Source organism: Emys orbicularis, chromosome 8, assembly GCF_028017835.1.
Source record: "Emys orbicularis isolate rEmyOrb1 chromosome 8, rEmyOrb1.hap1, whole genome shotgun sequence".
Classification (NCBI taxonomy): Eukaryota; Metazoa; Chordata; order Testudines; family Emydidae; genus Emys; species Emys orbicularis.
Window position 1 is genome coordinate 101,725,408 of NC_088690.1, and position 24,900 is coordinate 101,750,307.

The 24,900-nt window shown below is 46.4% G+C and overlaps 1 protein-coding gene across 1 annotated transcript in view; it reads left to right on the forward strand.

Moving 5' to 3' along the window:
• Positions 1-24,900, forward strand: part of JADE2 (jade family PHD finger 2) — a 136,582-nt gene that overhangs the window by 86,821 nt on the left and 24,861 nt on the right. The window contains exons 6-8 of the mRNA XM_065409261.1: positions 11,903-12,114; positions 17,527-17,694; positions 19,254-19,370. Of these exons, the coding sequence (XP_065265333.1) occupies positions 11,903-12,114; positions 17,527-17,694; positions 19,254-19,370 (497 nt within the window). The remainder of the gene's footprint in view (positions 1-11,902; positions 12,115-17,526; positions 17,695-19,253; positions 19,371-24,900) is intronic.

Consider the following 24,900-nt stretch of genomic DNA (forward strand, 5'->3'; position numbering starts at 1 on the left):
TAGGGTGAGTGAGAGTAGTATTAAGACCTCTTTATTTTTTTTGCTCATAGCATTTGGGAGTGGGATTCTTCTGCATCTGTAGGATGAAGATACCAAGGGGCCTTCTGTCCCCACAATGCAGTATGTTTCACATACGCTGCTCCCAGTGGGATGTGTGGAGCCCTGTCCTTTTTGTAGTGGGTTCCATTTCCTTTAAATTACAGACTGACTTCCCCCTTTTAATTGCCTTCCCACCATCCTGCTGCCATAAGGGATTGTTAATGTACAAAGGCTTTGACTGGAATCTTCTGCTAGTCATCTACTGTTAATGACCATAATGGACTATTTACCCCTGTGTAATCCATATGTAGAGCTCCCACATTGTGTGGTTTCACAAAGATGTTCAGCTCTGCAGCTGAATCCAGGCTTGTGGTAGTTATTGTTAATCAGTTGAGAAAGCTTATCTCCATTAATAATTCAGGCTCCGTTTGTTTGGATTTTTGTTTTAGAGAGATCTTGCCAGTTTGGGGCTGTTTTATAACATATCTGTACGGCAGCCCACAAAAAACATTAATGGGTACTGTGTGCTTGAATGAGAACATAAGCTCATTGCACAATCATTTTAAGGGTGGACTTGTTTGATGCTAATAGAAAAACCAGAAAATCCACCACTTCTCATTGTATTAACAATTTACAAGTGAAGGACATTTAGTACACAGAGTAGATGCATATCTACAGTGTGGAAGTATCTTGAGAACAGATTTAGGGCCAGATGCTTGTCTCAGTTACAGCAGTGTCAGTCTGGATTAACTCCGTTGGTGTAAATGAGAACAAAATGTGGCTTTTCGTTGTTTACTGTTCACGGCCAGCAGAGCAAATGCCATTTTGAAAATGGATTTGACTTCTTTTTTTATTTCAATCATTGGGATGGATTATTAATGACGATGATGATGATGCTAGGCACCTAAAGGCCCCTGACTGAGTTTGTGGCCCCATTGTGCTAGGCACTGTACAAACACATAGTAAGAGACTGTCACTGCCCTAAAGAGCTTGCAGCCTAAATAAAGAAGGCAGGCAAAATGTGGAAGGGGAAACAAACACACGGAGAGGTGTGGTAAATAAATGACTTGCTGGAGAATGGCAGAACCAGGATTAGAGTCCAGGTGGCCTCACTCCAGTGCCCTATCCACTAGTCAATACAGTATCCACTTACACCGTTCCACCCAGATCCAATCAGTGAGCTTATCTGAGAACAGAAATGGGCCCATAGACCTTTATTGGACTGATTGTTTTATTTCCAGGCTGCCCATGAAAAAAGTTAGAAGGAGGAATCAGAGAGTCAGATTCCGATACTCTTATTCCAGTTCAGGAACATTTTACTCCATGAGTAGTCTCATTAGCTACAGCCAGATTACTCAGGGAGTAATGTACAATTGCATGTGAGGGAGGGTATCAGAATCTGTCCCAGAAATGGCAAAAGTTAGGCAGTGTGTCTCAAGGGAAGAAGGGGGAAAAAAAGAAAAGAAAGATACTTAAAATGATAATCCAAATTAAATTTTGTGTGAAAATAGCCTTGGCCTTTAAGCTTATCTCGCCAAAGCCTGCTGGGGAATCTAGAAGTATTCGCTGGTAGCTGTTCCATAACCATTTGCAGAGGTGAAACATAGTGACCCCCAGAAAATGAAAGCATTAGATGATTTAACTCCTTACAGAGACAGATTGCAGGAGCACCCCTCTACTGTTGCCTTACAAGTAGGTTAGTAGGATCTGTGGTCAACAGTGGAAATGTAGGTTTTAGCTCTCTTGATTTTATTCGTTTTCAGCACGATCAGTTTTTCTGTGTAGTTGTTTAAACTCTAAAATAATTGCATCAGTTTCAAACAATATTCAGAGTCTTGCTGGTGGAAGGGATGAAGTAGCTTTAATCAGAAGTGCCCCAGGACAGCTCTGCGAGTGAAAAGCATTATTACAGAAAGACAGCAGATTATTAAGTGGCTTCTAAAACACTTTGTCATCATCTGAAATTTGAGCAATAATTGATGTCAGTGGGTGGCATAAAGGGTGATAATTGGTTCCTGTAAATCTTTTAAGTGCATTAGCAGGATCTGATTATAACAAAATACCTAGAAGTTTTGCTGCACGTGTTTAGCTCATATGCAGATTGTATGCTTATTATTTATTTTATTGGTCACATTGTATATTAAAGTTCCGTTTATACATGGTTAACATATGATGATGAGATATCATAAGCATGTTGTAGAACACAGGTAGTTTGGGTTGTAGATAGTTATAAACATGTAAGTAGAAGATCTTATTGACTGTTGCAAGCCATAGTTATAAGCAATCTGTTCACCTGGTGGAGTCTATAACAGTCTATAACAATTGATTAATCAGTTATTAAAACATTTATTAATAATTAACCCTAAAATGATACCTTAATATAAAATGTGAGCACTTTATTTGTTAATGTGTCTGTGCCATGCATCTCAGCAGTATCTGAGCATCCCTGGGAGGGAAGAAAGTATTGTTACTCCCCTTTTTACAAACAGGGAGCTGAGGCACATAGAGCTTATGTAACCTTCCTACAGTCACATGTTAATTTTGTGGCAGAGCCAGGAACAGAACCCACGCCAGTGAGTGACGAGCACATGGACACTGGGCTGAGTTTTCAAAGCTGCCTGGGGGATTTAGATGCACAGCTCCCATTGTAATTAATAGGAGCTATGTATCTAAATCCCCTCAAGTGCTTCGAAAATCTCAGTCTGCATCATCACCATTGTGCAGTCAGATCACTTAGTAACTAGAATTCTCTTCACCAAACATCTACAGAAATGTATTTTGATAAGAAAATAACCCTACGAATCCATAGCACTTAGACAGCAGTTTTCATCTTCAGATTGCTTTAATTCTCAGAACATCGCTGTGGGGTAACTAAGGATCATTATCCCAGCTTTACAAATGGACACACCAAAGCAGACAGTTTTCTGAGTGACTTGCCCAAGGCTATAGAAGGAAACAGTGTTAAAACTGGGATTTGATCTCATGAATCCCTGGCTTCCAGTCCTGTGCGTGAACACTCCCCTTGCTGGCTCATAAAGGAGTGTATGCTCTTCCATTTCTAATTTGTCAAAGATTATAATAGACCCAGGAGCAACGATCGACTTTAGACTGTTTCTCAAAACACGTTTGAAGAAAAACTGGGGTGGGACAGTGATCTGTTTATTTAGAGAGAGAGAGAGAGAGAGAGAGAGAGATGCTAAGGTTTATTGTTTGTGAATCAACTAATGGCACAGCCTGTTGTCTTGAAGATTAAGAACATAAGAATGGCCATACTGGGTCAGACCAATGGTCCATCTAGCCTAGAATCCTGTCTTCCAACAGTGACCAGTGTCAGATGCTTCAGAACGAGTGAACAGAACAGAGCAATTTATCGAGTGATCCATTCCCTGTCGTCCAGTCCCAGCTTCTGGCAGTTAGAGGTTTAGGGACACCCAGAGTATGGTGTTGTGTCGCTGACCATCTTGGCTAATATTCATTCATGGGCCTGTCTTCCATGAACTTATCTAATGCTTTTTTGAACCCAGTTATAGTTTTGGCCTTTACAGCATCCCTTGGCAACAAGTTCCACAGGTTGTGCGTTGCGTAAAGAAGTGCTTCCTTATGTTAGTTTTAAATGTGCTCCCTATTAATTTCATTGGGTGATCCCTGATTCATGTGTTATGTGAAGGGATAAATAACCCTTCCTTATTCACTTTCTCCACACCATTCATGATTTTATAGATCTCTTATTATATCCCTCCTTAATTGTCTCTTTTGAAAACTGAACAGTCCAAGTCTTTTCAGTCTCTCCTCATATGGAAGCTTAATAGCTGTTCCATATCCCTAATAATTTTTGATGCCCTTCTCTGTACTTTTTCAAATTCTAATATATCTTTTCTGAGATGGGGTGACCAGACCTGCACGCAGTATTCAAGGTGTGGATGTACCGTGGATTTATATAGTGACATTATGATATTTTCTGTCTTATTATCTATCCCTTTCCTAATAGTTCCAAACATTCTGTTAGCTTTTTGACTGCTTGTTTGTTCATAGCTGTTTTATCTCCAAATATACTCCATAGGGTAAAAGGATTTATTGTTTCAGTAAATTGATTTTAGTAGAGTGCAGTTTTGTTGGAAATAAGTCTCAGTTTTGCAAAAGGTGGCTCCTCCTAAATATTTTTGCCCCAGCATACCAAGTAAATTCAAACCAGAATATAGAAAGGTAGAGAATGTATTTTAGCAAAAGAATGTCACTGTTTCACATGGCGTGTATAAGGGAATGCGTCTAGTAGTAGTACATCGGTGTCTGGGAAGCCTGAAGTTCTGAGTATTAGTCCAGCCTATGCTACTGACTTCCTGTGTGACTTGGACAAGTTACTTTACCTCTTAGACTCAGTTCCCCTACCTGTATAATTGAGCAAATAATATTTACCTACCCTATTTACACACCCTTAATTAGTGTGTGTAAAACACTTTGAGAACTTCAGCTGAAAGGTGCTACATCCCTGTAAGTCAAAGTATTGTTATTCCAGGGTTTGCGGTGGCTGTTGTTAGTCGTCACTTCAAGGGGCTCTCATCCCATTAGCCATGAGCCATTAGTACCTTTCTCCCACTTCCTTCAGAATCCGACAAGGAGTCTATGGCTGACCTCACAGTGAAGAGGTAGAGTCAGTGCTACTTGTGGGTTGGCCTGTAGGGATTTGTATGAGAACTGGGTCTCTAGTCTCTCCACAGAAATGGGCTGTGTCATCTGAGTCAGAAGTGTGGTAACCCACAGCATTGGGGCCTCCAGGATTTGACGGGGATGAGGCAAAAGGTTAATTCTAGTAGAGGAACATGATGGGATCCTTAGGAATCTGTCAGTGGCGTAGATGACCCCACAGTTATGTGGGTAGGGAGAAAATGAGTTTTTGTAGAATAGTTCCCTGTCACACGCCCAAAAAGCACATATACAAGGAATAGCCTCCTGTTAGGAGCCAGGTCCAAATAACAGGTATGTGTTGTCCTTTCCTAAGTCATATCTGGAGACCTCCTGGAGTGAGTTATAGTCTGACAACTCCTCCACCTCTTCCGCTTCCTTCCTTCCCCTCTATGGGATGCTTAGTTTGGTAGGATACATGATGCCCGCTTTCTCCTCCTCCCTGTGCCAATCTGGGAAGGAAGAGACTATCAGCTTTACCTTTGATTGTGTGACTGCCAGAGGAGGTCATGGAAACTGTACTTTTCAACTTGCATAGGTTCTACAGCATCATCCCATCAGGAGGATGAGGTTCCTGTCACCACAGAGAGGGAAGGAGTATGGCCTCTAAGGGACGTTCTCCATCTAATAGAAGCACCGAACATTTCCCAAGTTTCTGGGGATCTTTCCACAAGTTAATCCACACATATACCAGAGGAGGGGAGGGCAGAATGTCTTGCCAGTTCCTACAGTAAGCTGGCAGTTGAAATGTCCTACTGGCGATGGGACCGTGTAAGCATGGTAAGGGCCTGTATTTGCTGGGAGCATGAGATTAGGGCAGCACTGGAGGCCTCATGTAAGATAATGCTGATAGGGCCATTCCTGCGGATTTGGAGGGGGAAGATGGTGCCTCGCTGTCCCTCACTGAATCCTCAGAGCCCCAAATCCAGGAAGTTCCTGTAAAGGGAAAGGTGGTGCTTACCCTCGTCTCCTGTCACTTCCACACATGCAGTGAATTCTGGCCATTTATGCAGGCTCCCTCCCATCCATAGGTGTATTTTAATAGGATGACTTGCCCCTGTATCTCTTACACTCAGACAGTCAGCTAATGACTAGGAATGGGTGACCCTGACAAGCTTTGCAGGTTCATTTCAGTTCATATCAACACCCAGAAGTTCTAGTTTGCTCATATGAAAAGTGCTGAACTTACGTGGTGTATAAATGGGCCTAGTTAGAAATTCCATGAGGACACTTGTCAGAAATGGCCATCCCCAGCATACCCAGCGTTAAAATCTGGATGGCCTCACGGAAAGGGTAATAGACATGGAGCCTTTTACTTCTTGGCTAGTGTTTTGAATAGGACCCCAGTCTGGCAGTGTTTAGAGGGGCATGAATATTAAACTCTCACTTCCAGACATGGTCCCTTTAGGTCAGGGTCAAGGCCCATTGTCAGAACAGTGTAGGTTCTGCCGATAGGTCTTAACTGAATAAAAACCTATTTCTCTTGAGCTACGTTTGGAATCCATAAACCCGATTCTGATCTCAGTAATTATGTGCGTACATATGGAATAACTCCATGGACTTCATTGGACTTATTTAGTGTCACCAAGATCAGAAACTTTTTCCTTTTTCATCATGCCATGTTGAAAATAACAGTATCAGTATTGTATACAGCATGGGATATTTTGGTTGCGTATTTTTTGTATTTTGCTGGACACTCAATACAGATAACTTTCTCTGCCAAAAAGACAATTTTATGAATGGAGCTTAATAGTGACAACTTTATATGATGCAGAAGAAGATAAACAGGGTATAAATGAAAAAGAACTTCACCCTCAAGCCCCATTGTTTAGTGATTCATAAGCCATTAATTGCTTTGTACCCATCAAGTACAATTGTCACTTCAGTAGACTCCATGGTATTCTGAATAGAGCTTGGCAAACTAATTCCACATGTAATTACATCTATATTGAATTACTCCTGGGGGAATTCTGCGCCACTGCATGTGCGCAGAATTCATGTCTCCCGCAGATTTCTTTCCTTCCCCGCAGAAAAAATGACTTTCTGACAGGGAAGCAAAGGGAAGCTGCAAGAGCAGTCACACACCACTTCCTAGCAGCGCAGGTACATCGTTTCAGGCACCCAGAACAGCCAGAGGAGAGGTAAATCACCATGGGGCTGGGGACATCCCAGCCAATGGCTCCTAACCTGAGCCAGGATCAGCTGCTAGTCCCAGTTGGGCTGGAGGCAGGAGAGGATGGGACTTCCTCTTCCCCTGCAAGGAATGGCTGGGGCTGTATCAGACCCATCCCCAGAAACCTCCCCAGCTGCAGGAAGGTCATCAGCCTCCCCTGCTTCCTCCCCCCCATCGCTCCTCAGCTGCAGGGGGAGGGGTCACTGTATGGGGAGCTGCTCCTCCATTCACCCAACCTCCGTGCATCCGGACCTCCCATACCCAGACACCCCTGCCAAGCCTCACCCCGTACATCCAGAACCCCCCTAACCCTCCATACCCAAACCCCACCCCATTGAACCTCAATCCCTGCATCTGGAGCCCCCCTGCACCCAGACTCCCTGCCTCCAGGCCCCCACCCCTGCACCCAGACCACCCCCCACTGAGCTCCCTGCACTCAAACCCCCACACTAATGAGCCCGCCCTGAGCCCCCACATCCAGACCCCATGCCACTGACCCCCAGCTGGCTGCACCCAGACTCCCACCCCACCAAGCCCCAGACCCCCACACCCAGACCCCTCCACTTAGCCCCAACAATTTTCACCTGGAAGCCCCTGCAGAGTCCCATTGCACCTGCACCTGGGAACCCCCCCCCCCCAACAAACCTCTGTGCATCCAGATCCCCCCACACCTAGACCCCCCCCCCCGAGCTGCCTGCACCCAGATTGTCCCACACATAACCCTCTTACCTCACACCTGGATTCCCCCACACTGAGCCCCTTCATACTGGATCCTGCCTGGTTGAGCCTGCCTGCCCCACACCTGGTGCACCTGGCGCAGAGAGGCAGGGCCCCAGGGTGTTTCTGGGGCAGGTCCAGGCCTTGTGTTGTGTCAGGGTCGGGTGCAGCCTCACCGCTGAGTCCGTGTCCCAGGGGTGAGTGGTGGGGGAGCTGCAGGGTGATCTCCCACCTTCATGTAGCCAGTGGCCAGTGCTCCCCACTGCCATGCTGGAGTCTCTGCATTTATTTATTGACAAATAAAACTTGCAGAATTTTAAAATATTGTGTACAGAATTTTTTGGCACAGAATGCCCTCAGGAGTACCAAAATGTATGTTTGTTTATGCATGATTCATAGATATGCCGTCTAAAAATGAAACATTTTAAAAAGTGATGAGCGAGTGCTGATTCATTACAGGTGTTGCTTGTAAATTCCACATGCCATTCAAAGGCTGAATTCGGCTCCTGAGTGCATGTCCAAAGCTCCACTGAAGTCAGACTCGCTTTCAAAGCTAAGTAGGACATTTGGTTTTTAAGCAGTGAGGTGGGAGAGGTTTGACATCGACACGACCTTTCCTGTGGATTAGGCTGGCAGTGACAGGGTATCACTGTCAATTAAAAATGTACAACCTTGCGTAGGAAAATGGGCTGTAACAGATGGGGGAGGAATATAGAGTTGCAGTTATGAGAAGTTTGTTTCCACTTGGAGTGTAATGGGTACTCTCCAGGTGCCAATGTGATCCTGACTCCGGAGTTTGGGTCAGTTTTAGGTTTCCTATGGAAACCACCTTCCCTCTTTCTCCTGCTTCATGAATAGCAAACACTTAACCACACCCTTCATAGTCATTTCTTAGCTGCTCGGAGGCTGCTCTAGATGCCGCAGCAAGCCGGCTCTGTTAGGTGTGATATGCAGAAAACTCTTCTGCGTCTGTCCCCAAGGGATTTTAATAGTGACTTTTGTTTCCGAAAGAGTGAAAAACAGAGGCTGAAATATTTGCTCCAATAACAAAGTTGTTGAAATGGTCTGTTCCTAAAGGGATCCTGCCAAAGTAAAATTAATGGGCCAGGTTTTTACACAACCCACTCTCCCTGCACTGGAGGAGTAGGCTGCACCGTCCCTAAGGATGGCAATTCCCTTTTGGCGATCCCCTGTGGTGGTGCAACTCCCAACCCAAGGCATTGGCTACATCTAAGCTCTGAAGCATGAGGCGTCTTGAACCTGATTGCCAATGAAGGGTGCTTGAAATGGTTACATGATTGCAGCTCTCCAAATGCCTATGAGGCACCATGTGCCAGATTTGGGCTCTGAAAGGATCATGCATCCATCCAATGGGCTTGCTCGCAATAAAACAGGTAACGTCAGGCTTCTTTGCATGTTGTGGCATAACAACTCAAGTGCTTGAAAGGGCCCTGATAGGGAATGGGGTTGACTGGCTTAGATTGTAGCTCAGATTGACAGAGACTTGTAAAATGCCAATCCAGAAGTTTGCATAGACTTGTCAAGCCAAAGTAAACCGTGCCAATGGAAGAGCGTGGGAGAAGAACTTAAAAAGCCAGACAATGGCCTGTTTGTTTGCCCACTTCTCCCTACATGTGCCCTCCATACCTGAGGGTTTTTTTTTTCCCAGCATGTTATTGGGTCATTAGGAGTTGGTGCAAAAGGAACACATCCTGCAGGCCTTATCAGCAGAACTCCCCTGGAAGCCATTGGGAGTTTTGCCTGAAGACATGGGACTGAATCCTGGTCCTGTTGATATTCCTGGAAGCTTTGCCACAGTGTGCTCAAAATTTAGCCCTGGGTGAGAACTTCACGATTTGGCTCCTTGTTAGTTCAGCATACAAAAACTGTGCACCATATAGCCACTTAACTTTTTAACATGAATTTATCTTCATCTTTTTCCCTTCACTGTTTAAAAATCAAGAATTGTTCCCCTGCTGCCCAGCAGCAGGGAAGGTAGAAAACCTCTATAACGAGTACTCTGCAGTAATCTACAGTAATGGTCCCAACCACTGTAGCTACTCTGTTGTAAACCGAAGTGGCTCATTACTATAATTGTTGAAAATTGCAGTGTTTTGCTTTGTGTTTTTAAATAAAGGAATCCTGGTATACTGAAGCATCACAAGTCAAGTTCCTCTGTTGCCTTTGTACATATGACAGGTGCCCCATCTGATCATTATTATATATTAAATAATCTAGCCCACTAAAGTTCAAAGCTTAAATTGCTACTGTAGACCTTCAATGTTTAGTTGGAAATCACCTTCTCCCTACCACTAACAAATATTCCTGACCTGTGTGTGTTGGTTTTGTTAAAATTCTGCGTTCTCGCACCTCATGGAAAACAGCACATAGACTCTGTGGATGTTTTTTTTTAATTTTGCTTTTTCTTCTTTCCTTCATTACCTGAAGTGACCAAATGCTGTTTGTAACATCCTAGTTGTTGTGCAGACAGCTATAATCTTACAAACAGGTGAGGGGAGAAACAACAGGAGAAGATGAATTCCTAAGCAAAAAAAGATTTTCATTTCATGAAAATATCCTTAGCATTCTATGGGGGAGCAGCAGGATTGTTTGCAAATAGGGGGAGGTGAACCACAGTTACTGTGTAGTTAGACTTTCCATGAAGATCAAGGACTGTGTCCTGCCATTGATCAGTGAGCTGAACTCTTATTGACTTCCGTGCAATGGTAGGAACTGGCTTAGAAAGAAGCACCTGAAGTGGAAGATGGTGAGAGACTGAATTCATTGGAACGCTGTTCAGCAATGGCAACATTTCACTGTCAACAAGCTACTGGGGTAGCATCGCCATGGTAGCAGTGATTATGGATATGTCACAGCCACTATGGAAAAGTGGTATCATCCCCATATTAGGGGTTGTCACTGAGGATAAGCCTCTGGTGGAAGCATCCTCTCCACTAGTTGTCACTAGAGGTGCTAGTACAATGAGAATAAAAAGTGAGACAACAAATACAAGCCCAAACCTCCCCCTGTAACTGACCTTGTGACTGTATTTGTACTGACCAGAAACAAAGAATGACGTTACCCTCAATTTCAGCCTTTGTCTCCAAATGTACAGTTCTATTTAACTATCCTCTAAAGCAGGGGTGGGCAAACTTTTTGGCCCAAGGGCCACATCGGGGTTGTGCAACTGTATGGAGGGCCGGGTAGGGAAGGCTGTGCCTCCCCAAACAGCTTGGCCCCCGCCCCCTATCGGCCCCCTCCCACTTCCCGCTCCCTGACTGCCCCCCTCATCCATCCAACCCCCCCTGCTCCTTGTCCCCTGACCACCCCCTCCCAGGACCCCCACCCCCTATCCAACCCCCCTGCTCCCTGTCCCCTGACTGCCCCAACCCCTATCCACACCCCCGCACCCTAACAGCCCCCCCGGGACTCCCACTCCCAACCCTCCCTGTTCCCCATCCCCTGACCATCCCCCCAGAACCTCTGCCCCATCCAACCGCCCCCTCCTCCCTGACTGCTGCCCCCCAGGATCCCCGCTCCCTTACCCAACCCCCCCCCCAGGACTCCCGCTCCCTTACCCAACCCTCCCTACCCCCGCTCCCCGCCCCCTTACCAGCAGCAGGAGCTCACAGCCGCGATACCCGGCCAGAGCCAGCTGCGCTCCCCACGCTGCCCAGAGCGTGGCCCGTGCGACGGCGTGGCTGCGGGGGAGGGGGAACGCCAGGGGAGGGGCCAGGGACTAGGCTCCCCGGCCAGAAGCTCAGGGGCCGGGCAGGACGGTCCCGCGGGCCGGATGTGGCCCGCGGGCCGTAGTTTGCCCACATCTGCTCTAAAGGGTCAATTTTCACAGTCTTAACAAATAAAGCATTGACTTTGCAATGCCAACGCTTGTCTGAGCCCTTCCTGCAGCAAGCATCTTTGCAAGACTTGTCTCCTTGAACATTTAAACTGTCAGACCTAATTATCCGCCTTGGTTCAGCTGAATGGAGATTTTTCCCCTCTGCCAGCAGCAATATTTTGAAACATAAACTGTATCCACAGTTAGAAGCAGCAGTTTTCTGAATCACAGATCTTATCATCGTCATGAATTCGCCTCTTAAGTTAAAGCCCAAAGTGTCTCCTTTGTGAAATACGGCTTTGTGCAAAGACTCTCCAAAGGGAGGGCTCTGCCTGCTTCACCCCAGCGGGCAAAATGTCCTAGGGACAGCAGGGCTGGTGGCTCTTTGTTTTTAAGAAGCGAGATTGGTTGAATTGTGAAGCATCAGTGTCATTACTCTACCTCTTGCCTTTCAGAAAAGCCACCGCTGGATGAGATCACCTTGGAGAGAGTGCTGGAGGAGTTGGAGACGATGTGCTACGAGAACATGAACAGTGCCATTGAGACGGAGGAGGGCCTGGGCATTGAGTACGACGAGGACGTGGTGTGCGATGTGTGCCGGTCCCCGGAGGGAGAGGATGGCAACGAGATGGTTTTCTGTGACAAGTGCAACGTCTGCGTGCACCAGGTGAACGACGTCTCGTCGTACGTGGGCCGGCGCTATCAGCGCCTTTCAGCCAGATGCATGTATCTGGCCTTTGATTAGCTAGAACAAACACAGGCTTGACATTGAAAGTCTGAAATAGCAAAGCATGGTACTGGCTTGGGCACCCTCTGCCATTCCTGCTGTGACCAGAGTGCTTCACCCCACCTCTGCACCTCAGATAAACGTTCTGGGGTCCCCTGGAGATTTGCTACGTTCTCTTAAAGGATTGTGCACAGGGCGGAATTCTTTGGTCCTTACTCGGGGTTAGGGTGTACAGCCCTGCATCGGGGCAGAACAGAGCTGCACCAGCCCAGAGCACACACCCGAGAGGCATTGTGCCTTAACGGGAATGCAGAGCACAAAGCAACACGAAGGAGTGGGCACAGCCGGTATTGCTCCCCTTATGTCAGTGGTTCTCAAGCAGGGGTACGGGTACCCCTTGGGGTACGCAGAGATCTTTCAGGAGGATGTCAACTCATCTAGATATTTGCCTAGTTTTACAACAGGCTACATAGAAAGCACTAGCGAAGTCAGTGCAAACTAAAATTTCACACAGACAGTGACTTGTTTATACTGCTCTATATACTACATTAGAGTTTCTCGCCCTGGGGGTGGTGATCCCCAGAGGGGCTGCGGGATGGGTTTAGGGAGGTTGCAAGTGCAGGCTGGCATTAGGAGTGGCAGGCAGGGGCCCCGCGGAGCTAAGATACATGCTGAAGGCCAAGCCCTGCTGCCCGGGGCTGAAATCAGACTCCTGAAAGGGGTACAGTAGTCTGGAGAGACTGAGAACCACTGCCTTATGGAATGCAAACCAGGCTGCTATGGAAGGGGCAGATCATTGCGCATTCTCCTCCTCACCTCCCTGCCCATTTACAAGTGCTCTGGCACTCTCTCTGCTCTTCTCCAGAGAGTAGGGAGGGATCAGAGGGACTGTAGTTCTGCCTAGTCCTTCCCTGGGTCATGCATTAGGAGGAAAGGTTCCTTGCACCCACTGCCCCACACGTTGCCTATGGGCCAAACAGCAGCTGGCTCTCAGCTTTGACTTAGTAAGTCTCCCTTGGAATCCTGCAGGGCTTTGTCTGAGTAAAGACGGAGGAAAACACGAGTAAAGATGTCATGATTTGGTTGTGATGCAGCAAACCTCACAAGTGCATGGTGCACAGTGCACATCCCTAGGTTCATAGTGGGACACGCTTTGCCTCATGACACCATGCCTGGCACATCCAGAGAGCAAAAGAGGGGTTCGTAGACTCTCTGCTCATGTAATATTTGTCTATCTTCTTACCTTTCCCTGCCCTGTGTTTGTCTGTACCCATTGCTATTTATCGTAGGCTGTGCCTTTCCCTAACTTTATTCTGCAGTCTCTTGTCTTCGTGTTTTGTCTGCTACCTCCGATTCTTTGCTATTTTTTCACCCCACCCTTTCCATTTAATGTGCCAGCTCTCTTTCTCTCTCCCCATTAAACTGCTCCCATGGGAGCTTTAATGACCATGAGTGCCCAGAATATAGATTTGGCTACAGAGGGTCTCTTTTATGCATCACTTGAGGTATGCTTATTGCAGAACTGGACAGAGCATTAGTCTGTGCATTGCAGGCAACACTCCTGCATTGGCCAGAAGGATGGACCAATAGGTTTCTCCTCACATTTCTCTTCTATGGCGCTGATCTTATAGCATTGCACTGTGTGTATAAGCAACCACCCAGATTCAGTAACATTCTCTCACATGACAGGGTTTATAGCCCAGCCTGTTGTCGGAATGCAGGATTGGATTTTTTTTTTTGCCTGAATATTTGTTTTGTAGAATTGAGTGATAACGCTCCAAGTACTTGCTGCAAGGAAGGAAGAAATATGATAGTATCTTGTGCACTCATTTGTATGTCTGTGTGCATGCCATTTTGTGCAGGAGGGTGTGTGTGTGAGTGGGTGTGTGTATGCTCACATGCTCTAGAGAAGCCAATTTTCCTACTAAAAAAAAAAAGCCAAATTGAGTAAAATTTTCAGAAGCACCTAAATGACTGAAATCACATCGGTGCTTTTGAAAATTTTACCCACTGTCACTTCAAGGGAAAGAAAATTAGTTAGGTCACAGAGATCAGGTCAGCCATCAGATATAGATATTGATTAGCTGAGTTTGAGGCATAAACAAAAGATACCTCTTTAGATTCGATTACATACAGTATTTGAAGGTGTCTCTCTTTAAATGGGTCTGGTGTTGAACTTCACTGGCAGTATTTGTATCAGAGCTTCCAGGAAGTGGGGGAGCTTTCAAGATACTTGTTGTCAATGTAGGAGGATGTTTTGGATGGTTTTCATCAGTGAATCAGATTCTGCAGAATATCAAGATGATTCAGAATTTTCATTACAAACCTATGGTGGAAAATCCAGGCATGGAGATAGCGCACCTTCCCCGTACAACACAGGTATGGAGCACACCTTTCCCGTGCAACACAGGCATGGAAACAGCACACCTTTCCCGTGCAACACAGGCATGGAGACAGCATGCCTTCTTTGTGCAACACAGTCATAGAGACAGCATGACTTCCTTGTGCAACACAGGCATGGAGACAGCATGCCTTCCTTGTGCAACACAGGCATGGAGACAGCACGACTTCCTTGTGCAACAAAGGCATGGAGACAGCACGCCTTCCCCATGCAATACAGGCATGGAGACAGCACGCCTTCCCCATGCAACACAGGCATGGAGACAGCACACCTTCCCCGTGAAACACAGGCATGGAGACAGCACACCTTCCCGGTGCAACACAGGCATGGAAACAGCTTGCCTTTCCCGTGCAACACAGGAATGGAGACAGCATGCCTTCTTTGTGCAACACAGGCATGGAGACAGCACTCCTTCCCCGTGCAACCCAGGCATGGAGACAGCACGCCTTCCCTGTGCAACACAGGCATGGAGACAGCGCACCTTCCTTGTTTAACACAGGCAGGGAGACAGCGCACCTTCCCCATATAACACAGGCGTGGCGGCAGCACGACTTCCCTGTGCAACACAGGTGTGGAGGCTGTGCACCTTCCCCATATAACACAAGTGTGTATACAGCGTACCTTTCCCATGCAACGCAGGCATGGAGGCGGCATATCGTCCCCGTGCAATGCAGGCGTGGAGGCAGCACGACTTCCCCACGCAACACAGGCGTGGAGGCAGTGCGCCTTCCCCATATAACACAGGCGTGGAGGCAGTGCGCCTTCCCCATATAACAGAGGCGTGGAGGCAGTGCGCCTTCCCCATATAACAGAGGCATGGAAGCCAACATCAGGGAGGATTTTGCTCTTCAGTGTATGTGCCACGGCCACCTGAAAGCAGAATGTGGCAGCTAAGTAGCATTTACTCATGCGAGTAGCCATAGGGGCTTCGTAGGGTCCAGTGGGTCTACTCACAGGGGCGGGAGCTTCTTCCACGGGTAGGGGCTGCAGAATTAGACACTAGTGGCCTGATCCCATGCCACTGAAGACAAGTTGAGCCTTTCCATAGACTTCAGTGGCCTTTAAATCAGGTCTTAAATTATCAGCTAAGTCTCCTGCCAGACCTCTACACTAACTCTAAGCTCATTTCTGGCCTGACTCACACTGCAGGCAACAAGGTTACACAGTGTGTACATCAGGGTAGCGGGACCTGTGAGTCTATTCCTTACCTAATCCCCTGTCCCTCTGCATCCCCCATCACACATTTCTAACCTCTATTTGAATTCTCACACAGTGCTAATGGGCCATGATTTCCCTACTCCCACGAGAGAACATGGTTACACCCCCCAGTAACGAAGGAGTTGTCATGTCGGGTGGGCTGTGTTTCCTCTGGAAAGAGCGGCATCTGGTTCCTGCTGCATGGCCCGTCACATCAGGCAGGCAGGCTGAGCCAATAGCCGGTCTCGCCCCTGTGTATCTTACCTACCAAGTGTTGATCCTGCCCGCAAAGCGGGTCACCATCATTTTCTGTGCGCCGTCAGATTTTATGAACCCTCTAAAAATGAGAGACAGAGACTTTGATAAGATGGGAAAATGGAATGAGCTGATCTTGGTCTGTGCACCTTGGAGCGCTTTTGTACATTTCCCACTCAGGCTGATCTCAGGTGGAGATCTCGAAGAAGTGCTGATGTCCACTTTGCAAGGAAAATATATTTTCATTTGAAGATTTTGCAGTTAGCTCCTTTTCATACCTCCAAGCAAGAGATGGTGTGCAGCTCATAAATGGCTATTCTGTGTAAGAACACACCGTGCTGTGATGTTGCTTCTGTGCCATTTGCAGAAACGGGAATGTCAGGAAGATGAACATTAAAGGCAGTTGAGTGGGGAATTCATCTCTTTAAGAGTTTGTTCTTCTAACTGTACCTCTGGCCAGTGAAATCCATGCTCTTCAAACACTGTGCTTCCAGGATGAATGAGCATGGAAGATAGAAAGAGGGTGTTGGATTTTCTTAAAAGGCACTGAAGTAATTGGAATGATTGACATACTAACCTACAAGCCAACTACACCTCTCAACCCACCAGAAGGGAAAGCACAGTATCTAGGACACCTTGTGAATTCTGATGCTGCTTGGATTAGAGCTTGGCTATATCTTTCTGTTAAGTATATGCAACTCACTGAATGGCAGAGGATCCGGTGGAGAACCTGCAGCAGCCATGTTCTAGCTTATCTGAGGGGGGGCAGGTTGTCTTAGCACAGCATCACCTACTGTCATGTGGGAGATCAGTGAAATGAATGCTGCCAGTCCTAGCATAGTTGGTTTTATATTACCTTTAAACTTTAAAATGTCTTATTCAGGGGACTGCTAATGAGATAGAGCACCTTCCACCTCTAGGTCACTGATCTGAATAGGACCCAGACTTGGAAGGACTGAAAGCTATTGCTATTCCGGTAGCTGTTCAGTAGCCTGTGTGACGTGAGCCTATGGTCTCAGTCTAGTGCCTGCTGGACAGATGTCCAATTTCAGAGTCTGCTGTCTTCACTTGCTCCCTCCATTGATGATCTCATCAGAGAAATCAAGGCCTGTGAGAGAACAAGTCTCTCAAGAACATGTGGAAGGCCTGTTAGTAGAGCAGCACTGGGAAGCCTGCACTACTGCTGCTCTACTATGCAGCAAGATGCAAACACGCTTGGGTATTCAGGCCTTTAATTAAACTACATGGCATATCTCTAGGGGTGGAGCATCAATACAAATCCGATAGATAGATAGATAGACAGATAGATAGATTTAAACCAGTTGTCGCTGATTGATTCATGTCTGCTTTTAATTGTTATGACAATATCCAGATGCCATGGCATTAAGCCACTCGTAAAAATATGCAAGTAAATGAATAAATACAGGAGGGTATTGGTGGGGTGCCCTTCCAGAGGAATGTGTGGTATAGCTAATGCAACGTTTCTTGTGTTTGCGTAGGCTTGCTATGGAATCCTAAAAGTTCCCATTGGGAACTGGCTTTGTCGAACCTGTGCCCTTGGAGTTCAGCCAAAGTGTCTACTTTGCCCGAAGAGAGGGGGAGCTTTGAAACCCACCCGGAGCGGGACAAAATGGGTCCACGTTAGCTGTGCCTTATGGATCCCAGAAGTAAGACTTGATTCAACATGTTCTCCAGATGTGGGTGGGTGTGGATTGTAGTTCGTCTTAGCGTGCCCAGTACAGTCAACAACCCTGTACTATTATCACTTGTTTCAAGTGTTCAGTGGTAAGGGGCAGGTAACTTGGGCTGGCATTTTCAAAGGAGCCAATGGAGTTAGGCACCCAAATTCCTTTGAAACTACCTAAACCTACTTATACATAAACCTTTGGAAATCAGAGCTCTGGTGATTTCCAGCACTGATCTTAGAACTTTCACTCGTGTTCTGTGCGGCAGTTCCAAGCTGTGCTCATAAAGTCTGGGCAATATAAGAGCAAGATGCCAAGGCAGGGGAGTGAACCAACAGCAGGTACCTACCATCCTGCTGTCTGTACCTACCCTTTCTGCTTGTATCCCCTGGGGAATGTCATTCTTGTTTATATCACAGCTGCAGTGTTAATCTCTCCACATTACTGAGCAATCCTTTACCAGGAGGACTATGTAGGGTTTTTTTTATTACAGTGAACTGATAAATGACTTAGGTGCACGTACAATGCATGCATGCATGGCACTCTGCCCTCTGACTGCATGCAGCACATGTGTTCCTGCAAGGGAAGTGATTGGGAGGGTGTGTTTTCGAGCAATGGTTTAGTGGTATTTCCTAGTCCTTCGGCATGGTGTGCCAATAGAACAACATGGAGGCACACATGTACCAGCATCCGCATTTAGTAGAGAAATAAAGAGTAACGTGGAGTAAGAATACAATGTAAGTGGATACATAAAGAACAATACAGCAATGGGTATGTGGAATTCTTTAAAGAAGAATTCAGGCTAAATCGCTTTGGGCTCAACCGTAAGCCCTGTTACATGGCCGTCTGGGGCACGAGGGTGCATAAAGAGCTCCCTTATTCTTCTGCGTGGCTCACCCACATGTCAGAGCCTATGTGGGAAGGAGAGCTGCCATGCCACCTACTGCACAGGTGTGTGAGGAGTGGGTGGTCAGGGGCGGGGAATAGATGGCACTTCAGACCCACATACCCCCAACACGTCAGCTGAGGCCCAAGAGCCAGTGCAGGGGGAAGTTAGCTGCACCAGCACAAAGGCTGCTTCAGTTACTTCCCCCCTGGAGAAAGGGAACAGCAACAGATTGTGACCCTCAGGATCACAGTCGTGTGCCTGCCCCGCTCCTGCGGCAGCTCAGGTACATGCTGCCCCTCATGCAGGCTGGATTGTTAGGGGACAATTCAGCCCTGTTGCGCTCTGCCAGGGAGAGCAGACATGCCCAGCCTCTAGCTGGGTTCGGTCACACTAAGCGCACACGCCAGTTCACCATCGATAACAACACACCAGAGAGGATTCAGCTCAGAGGTGGCATTTGGCCTTACCCTCCATGTTCCTGCCATTTCATTCAGCTTCATAGCTGAGTTTTTTCACATGATGGGTGATGGTAGAGCCGGCTTTTAGAACATCCTCTCATTCTAGCCCCCTCAGGGAATCGAGCTTTGCATTATCCCAGGGAAGATGCATGATGGTAACTGGTATAAACACATGTACTCTGTGTCGTGACTAGGTTAGCATCGGATGCCCAGAAAAAATGGAACCCATTACAAAGATCTCGCATATCCCAGCAAGCAGATGGGCTTTGTCCTGCAGTCTCTGCAAGGAGTGCACTGGAACGTGTATTCAGGTACGTAACGCTGCTTAATGACGCCCAGGGCCAGGTTTTGCTCTTGAGAGCCCTGCGCATGCACTGGAGGGCAGGATTTGTCTGTTAGTTTGGGAACAAGTTTTCTTAGTCACTGACAGGGAATAAAAGTAACAGCTGGGAGCACAAGAGCCAATCAGTTGCCACCAGTTATTGTTGTTTGTAATGTTTTAATACCTGAAATGCTGCAAATCTAAATAAACCTTGTTCGTTCACCATGATGCCGATGCCATAGTGACTCTGTAGTTACAAGGACTGACAATGACACTGCTCTAAAGTCAGAAGCCAGCTGTATTAATATTTCACATGCCAGTGGTGCTAGGAATGAAACCTTCCTACCATTGGAAAGCCAGAAAGCTTAGCTCTCCATTGTTACAAAGAACTGCACTTGATTTGAGCCCTACCAGCTCACGAAATAGAATACTTAGAATTTACACACCCCTGTTTTGTACCTATTCTATAACACGGTGGATCACAGCAAATATCCTATTCCCTACCCTTCCCACAACAATGCTACATGCTTTCATTTTGTCCTGTGGAAAAACACCGCTGTTACAGAAAGTTCTGCTAGGTCAGGGCACTGACCCCAGGAGATCCTGCTCTGCCTGTAGTGGTGAATCCCTCCTCAGCAGGTGCAGAGGGCTCTGACTGCAGCAGAACAGATGTGGTTCTTCTGTGCATGGTGGGGGACCAGGGTTTGTGGAACCTTGCCAAGGGGACTGCACCACTGCAGTCCTCAGAGCCCAGTCCCACATGGCTCCCTCCGCTTCCCCGTGGTTTGGTGGGGGGAGGGTGAGCCAGGGGAAGAGCAGAAGGGCTGGTGGATTTGCTGCTGCACCGCGTCATTAGCTATTGCTTCCCCCAGTGCTGAGGTGGGATTTGGCCCTTAAACATCAGACTAGCAACAATATATAAGTGACAGAGAGTAACTAGCCGGTTGAGGAACAGTGATATGTCTTATGAATAGAAAGAGCTGCAAGCCTCCGTGGTGTTTATGCAACTGCAATGGTTTTAATACTTTAAAGGGAGCTATTTAAAAGCAATCCTTTTAGCTTGAAATGAGATCTCACCATATTTCTTTAAATCTCCAGCATTGACTCACTTCTTTTTTGATGGCACTGGGTGGATCTGCTTATTCACCCTGCCAGATGGAGATATTGTGTCATAATGGCAACTGCTTTCAAAGAACGGAAGGGCAGCGAAAGGAGTCAAATAGACTTGGCAGCATCAAAAAGAATTCAGATTCTCTGAGACTTCATCCTCTTAGCACAGGCATCACACGTTAGCTGTGAGAACCTTTGGATTGAACGGATTTGAATTAAAGGTCACCTGAAATGGAACACAGAGTTTTATTGTCTCGTGTGCTGACAACTCACAGTTTATAAGTCTCCATAAGATTTCCACTGGAGTGTTTGTCAGTGCCGCCATAGCTCTTGCAGAACAGCTCTGCGGAAAGGAAAAGGAATGTGCAGACGGTGCCTTTATTGAAGGATTTAAGGGATGAATAAGCAGCAGATTCACACGTAGAGGTAAATAAGCGTTGTATCCTCTGCTCTCATCAGAGGAACAAAGGCCTGTGTTTGCAAAGCCCTTATGTTTATGTAACGTATTTTTGATCAGTACCTGTTTATACAGGTGAAATCTAACCATCTTTGTCACCACTATAATTTTGTGACAGCTTTACAGAGAGAAAATCTTTTTGTTATAGTACTTAGGCCCAGGTCTTCTAAGGTGCCTAGCTCCCATTGATTGAAATGAAGATCTGGACCTTAGCGCTAGCTCCTGAGGATAGGAATGAGATAGTTAAGGTGTGCGCAAGTCAGTTACAGCTGCAGCATTAGAAGAAGCTCATTTCAGAGGCTTCCGGTGTTAGCTTTTCTTAGTGGCCAGTTTGACTGGGTTTCACTGACCTGGCAGAGTAAGACACTGGAAGATGAATAGTGCCTGCAGAAGAACTCCTTTGTCTCGAACAAGCCGGGGGGTGGGGGGAGGAGGCCTTCTCAGTTTCATTGCTCTTCTCTCCTGATGTGTGGAAACAGGATCACATTTTAATAAATGGAGACTTCTTGTCCACAAATGTGTACATAGTTACTGCAGTTGCATGTGCAAATGGAGCAAACGTTCATGCAGATTGTAAGCTAGTCACCTAACTAGACATGTGCACCCCGTCTGTGGAATTTGCATGTGCCCCCAGGCTCCATACTTCTAGAGAATTTGCCCCACACAAGCTGGCAGTTGAATCATCAGCCTAATGTTAGGTAACAAAGGGGATGGTTTGGGAGGAACTTGTTTCCCCCTGGCTGATATTGCTTCAGGCACATCACTATCTTCTCCTTGTTTTTCCTTTTAAAAAATCGTGGGCCAAATCAAATCAGCATAGCTCCATAAAGCCAATGCCAGTTCACACTAGCTGAGGATACAGTCCTGTCTGAGCAGTTTTCCAACTTTCTGTTCAGGGGAAATCATGACTTCATAGTGGTTCTTGTGGCTAGACATGAGAATGTGCCAAAAAGAGTGCTGTATCCTCTTGGCATTTTCTTGTTTATGTTGCTGAACCAAAGAACAAAGTATAAGGAAACATACTGATTACATATCCCGAAGGTACTGCAATTCCTGAGAATGCTGTGCACTCCAACTTGCAAGACGGATTCAAGCCCCCACGGCAGGTCAAAACAGGGACTGGTGAAGCATTGGACCCTTATTGGCAGAGATTGTCAGTGCTCCTCTGTGAGAGGGCCTGTTGCCAGTTCTCCATAGATTGGCAGCAGTTCGGCCTTCTGAAGACAACATCTCTTGATACTACTGTCCTTTAACCTTCCTTCTTTGGGAAAGTGATTTTGAAGGTTACAGGCAAGCAGCTGTGGTGTCATCTGCCATTTAGGTAGTTCCTTAACCCTTTTCAGTTTGGTTTTGGTTTGGGTATAGAATAAAAACCTCACTGATTTCATTAGTAAGTCGTAGTTGCTGGCAGTGGACAAAGATCAGGTGCCAAGAGACAGACCTGCTGCATGGATAAGAGGCCAGTGTCTGCATCAAGCCAAACTCAGAATGCTAGGGAGAAATGAAGACCATTTGATCACTAAAGATTAACATCCATTTACTGAAGAACCACAGCAATTTGTGAAAATGTATTTCCCAAAGTCTGCAGTAGATACGTCAGTTAGTCCTGTTCTGTTCAAATAGGGAACCATTCAGTGTTGAAAACTTAAAAAACATTTTTGGGGGAAATGTAAATGAGTCCAATGTGTACTGTCCAAGATCCTACCTGTGATGTTCTTCCCTCTGCGTCAGTACTGAACCAATGCCCCAGCATCATGCTAGGGCAGTTGTGATGCTGGAGATCCCCTCTTCCAGATGAGACCTAAAGCTGAGGTCCAGACCACTTGTGGTCACTGAAGATCCCATGGAGCGTTTTGTAAGAATACAGCCATGTCAAAACTGTTGCCCTGACTGTATTTCAACTTTGGTAATTACATTCTCTCTCCCTAAATGCCCCCCTCAGGTTCTGCTGGATACTGCATTTTCATCACCTTCTGCCCTAACTCTGTTGTGTAGCATTGCTGTGAGCTGTTAAGCAGCTGTAGCATTCCGCAGCTAGAGGTGGCTGGAGTTCATTGGTGAAGAAATATTCCCTATCTCTCTACTCCATAAGAGTGGTCTGAAGACATATTAACAGGTCAAAATCATCTCTGGTGCAACTCCATTGGCTTCTCTGGACTTACATCTAGGGATGGACTTGGCCCATCGCCTCCAAAGTACTTGGAGATACTTGGATGAAAGGTGCTATACCAGGGGTGGCCAAACTTACTGACCCTCTGAGCCGCATACGATAATCTTCAGAGGCTCGAGAGCCAGGCGTACCTGCCAGGGCTTGGGGCTTCTGCCCTGTGGCAGGGTGGTGCAGCTAGAGGCTTCAGCCCTGTGGGAAGCGCCGGCCTGGGCTTGGCCTTCAGCAAGAGCGGGGCTGAAGCCCCTAGACCCCCTTTCCTGTTGGGCAGAATCCCCCGGCCTCACCATCCCACTGCAGGGCAGAAGCCCCGAGTCCCCTGACCTTCCAGTCTGATAGGTGGAGAGTGGGGTGGGGGGGCTCCGCGAGCCGCACTTTAACTGCAGTTTGATCACCCCTGTGCTATACAGTAACATTATCACTGTGTTCTGTTACTGTCATAAGTATTGTGAAATCCAGTGTGCTACCCTAGCCTGCAATACCTCAGCTCATTCAGCTTGTCAGACTGCTGCCTCATTCCATTGGCATTCTGTGCTCATGAATGATTTGATGGATCAATATGTTTTTTATTGTCAGTTTATGCAAGGTCCTTTGGTAGCTGCTGTGGAACAGGTACCTTTCATTGTTGCCCTGTCAGCTGAGCTTGCTAATTATTTTCTATTTGCATTTGGGGCACAGTCTCTGACAACTGCTGCTTGCCATCTGTCAAAGGAGAAATCCAGGACGAGTGTCATTCGATTTGTTTTATTTCTAAGGTAGTGCAGATAATCTTTCCTGTGTAAAGGGCGCTCTGTAGGCTGTTGTTTTGGCAAAAGCCACAGGCACTTGAATAATGATATTAATACTGTTTGTGACGTAAATAGTCAGGGAGGAAGGCAACACTGATGCATCCATTTTTTTTTAGTTTGGTTCACTAGAGCCAGTTCTGAGTGTCCACTTTTGTTATGGTACAGTAGCTAATGATGCACATAACAGCACAAAGGATCTTCTCAATGATTTGGTTTAAAGTGCCCCCAGATGTTACTCCAATAAAGATACGATTGACTACATCAGTAGCTAGATAGCGCAATGTAGTAAAATAACCATTTTGCAACCAGACAAGAAAACTCAATCAAGGTAACTTACAGCTGGCAAAGGTGTCCAACCTTAAAGTTCCATTAGAGTCAGGAAAGTGACTCCATCGAATGACATTGTATCACTTTGTTGAATATATTCTGTCCCAGTGACTTTCACAGCAAGTGTACACAGCTTAAGAACCAAAGGAAGATATGCTGGCTCTACCAAAAAAATCTGGCGTCTGATGATCAAGCTGGTATCTCTGCTCCTCATAGCATCAGCAGAAATAAAGATTCTGTATTCAGAACTTTGCTAGCACTTCTGTCAGTGTATTAGGCAAAAAGACTCCCGCTCGCTCTGCAGTAGCAACAGTGGTAGCCATCAAAACCTCACCATTTACCAATGGCTACCACACAGTGTTATCTGGTGTACTGGTGTTGTTTCTCAGTGTTGGTATAGGGAAATAACATGGTGTCTTAGTTAGCAGTGCTATGTGGTAACTATAGGTAAATACTCACTTTTTAGTGGAATTTGCTTTTTTTGATACACATTAACACAATTAGAAATCAGGTATCCACATATTTAAATCTGTTAAGAGGGGGAGACATGCATTCAAACATGATTTGGATTGTGGTTCAAATGGGCCCAGTAATCTCAATCTAATGCCTAGTGGGCATTTGTCCACATCCCATGATGTCCAAACTCAGAGCTAGATAAGTTCCGTGGTCT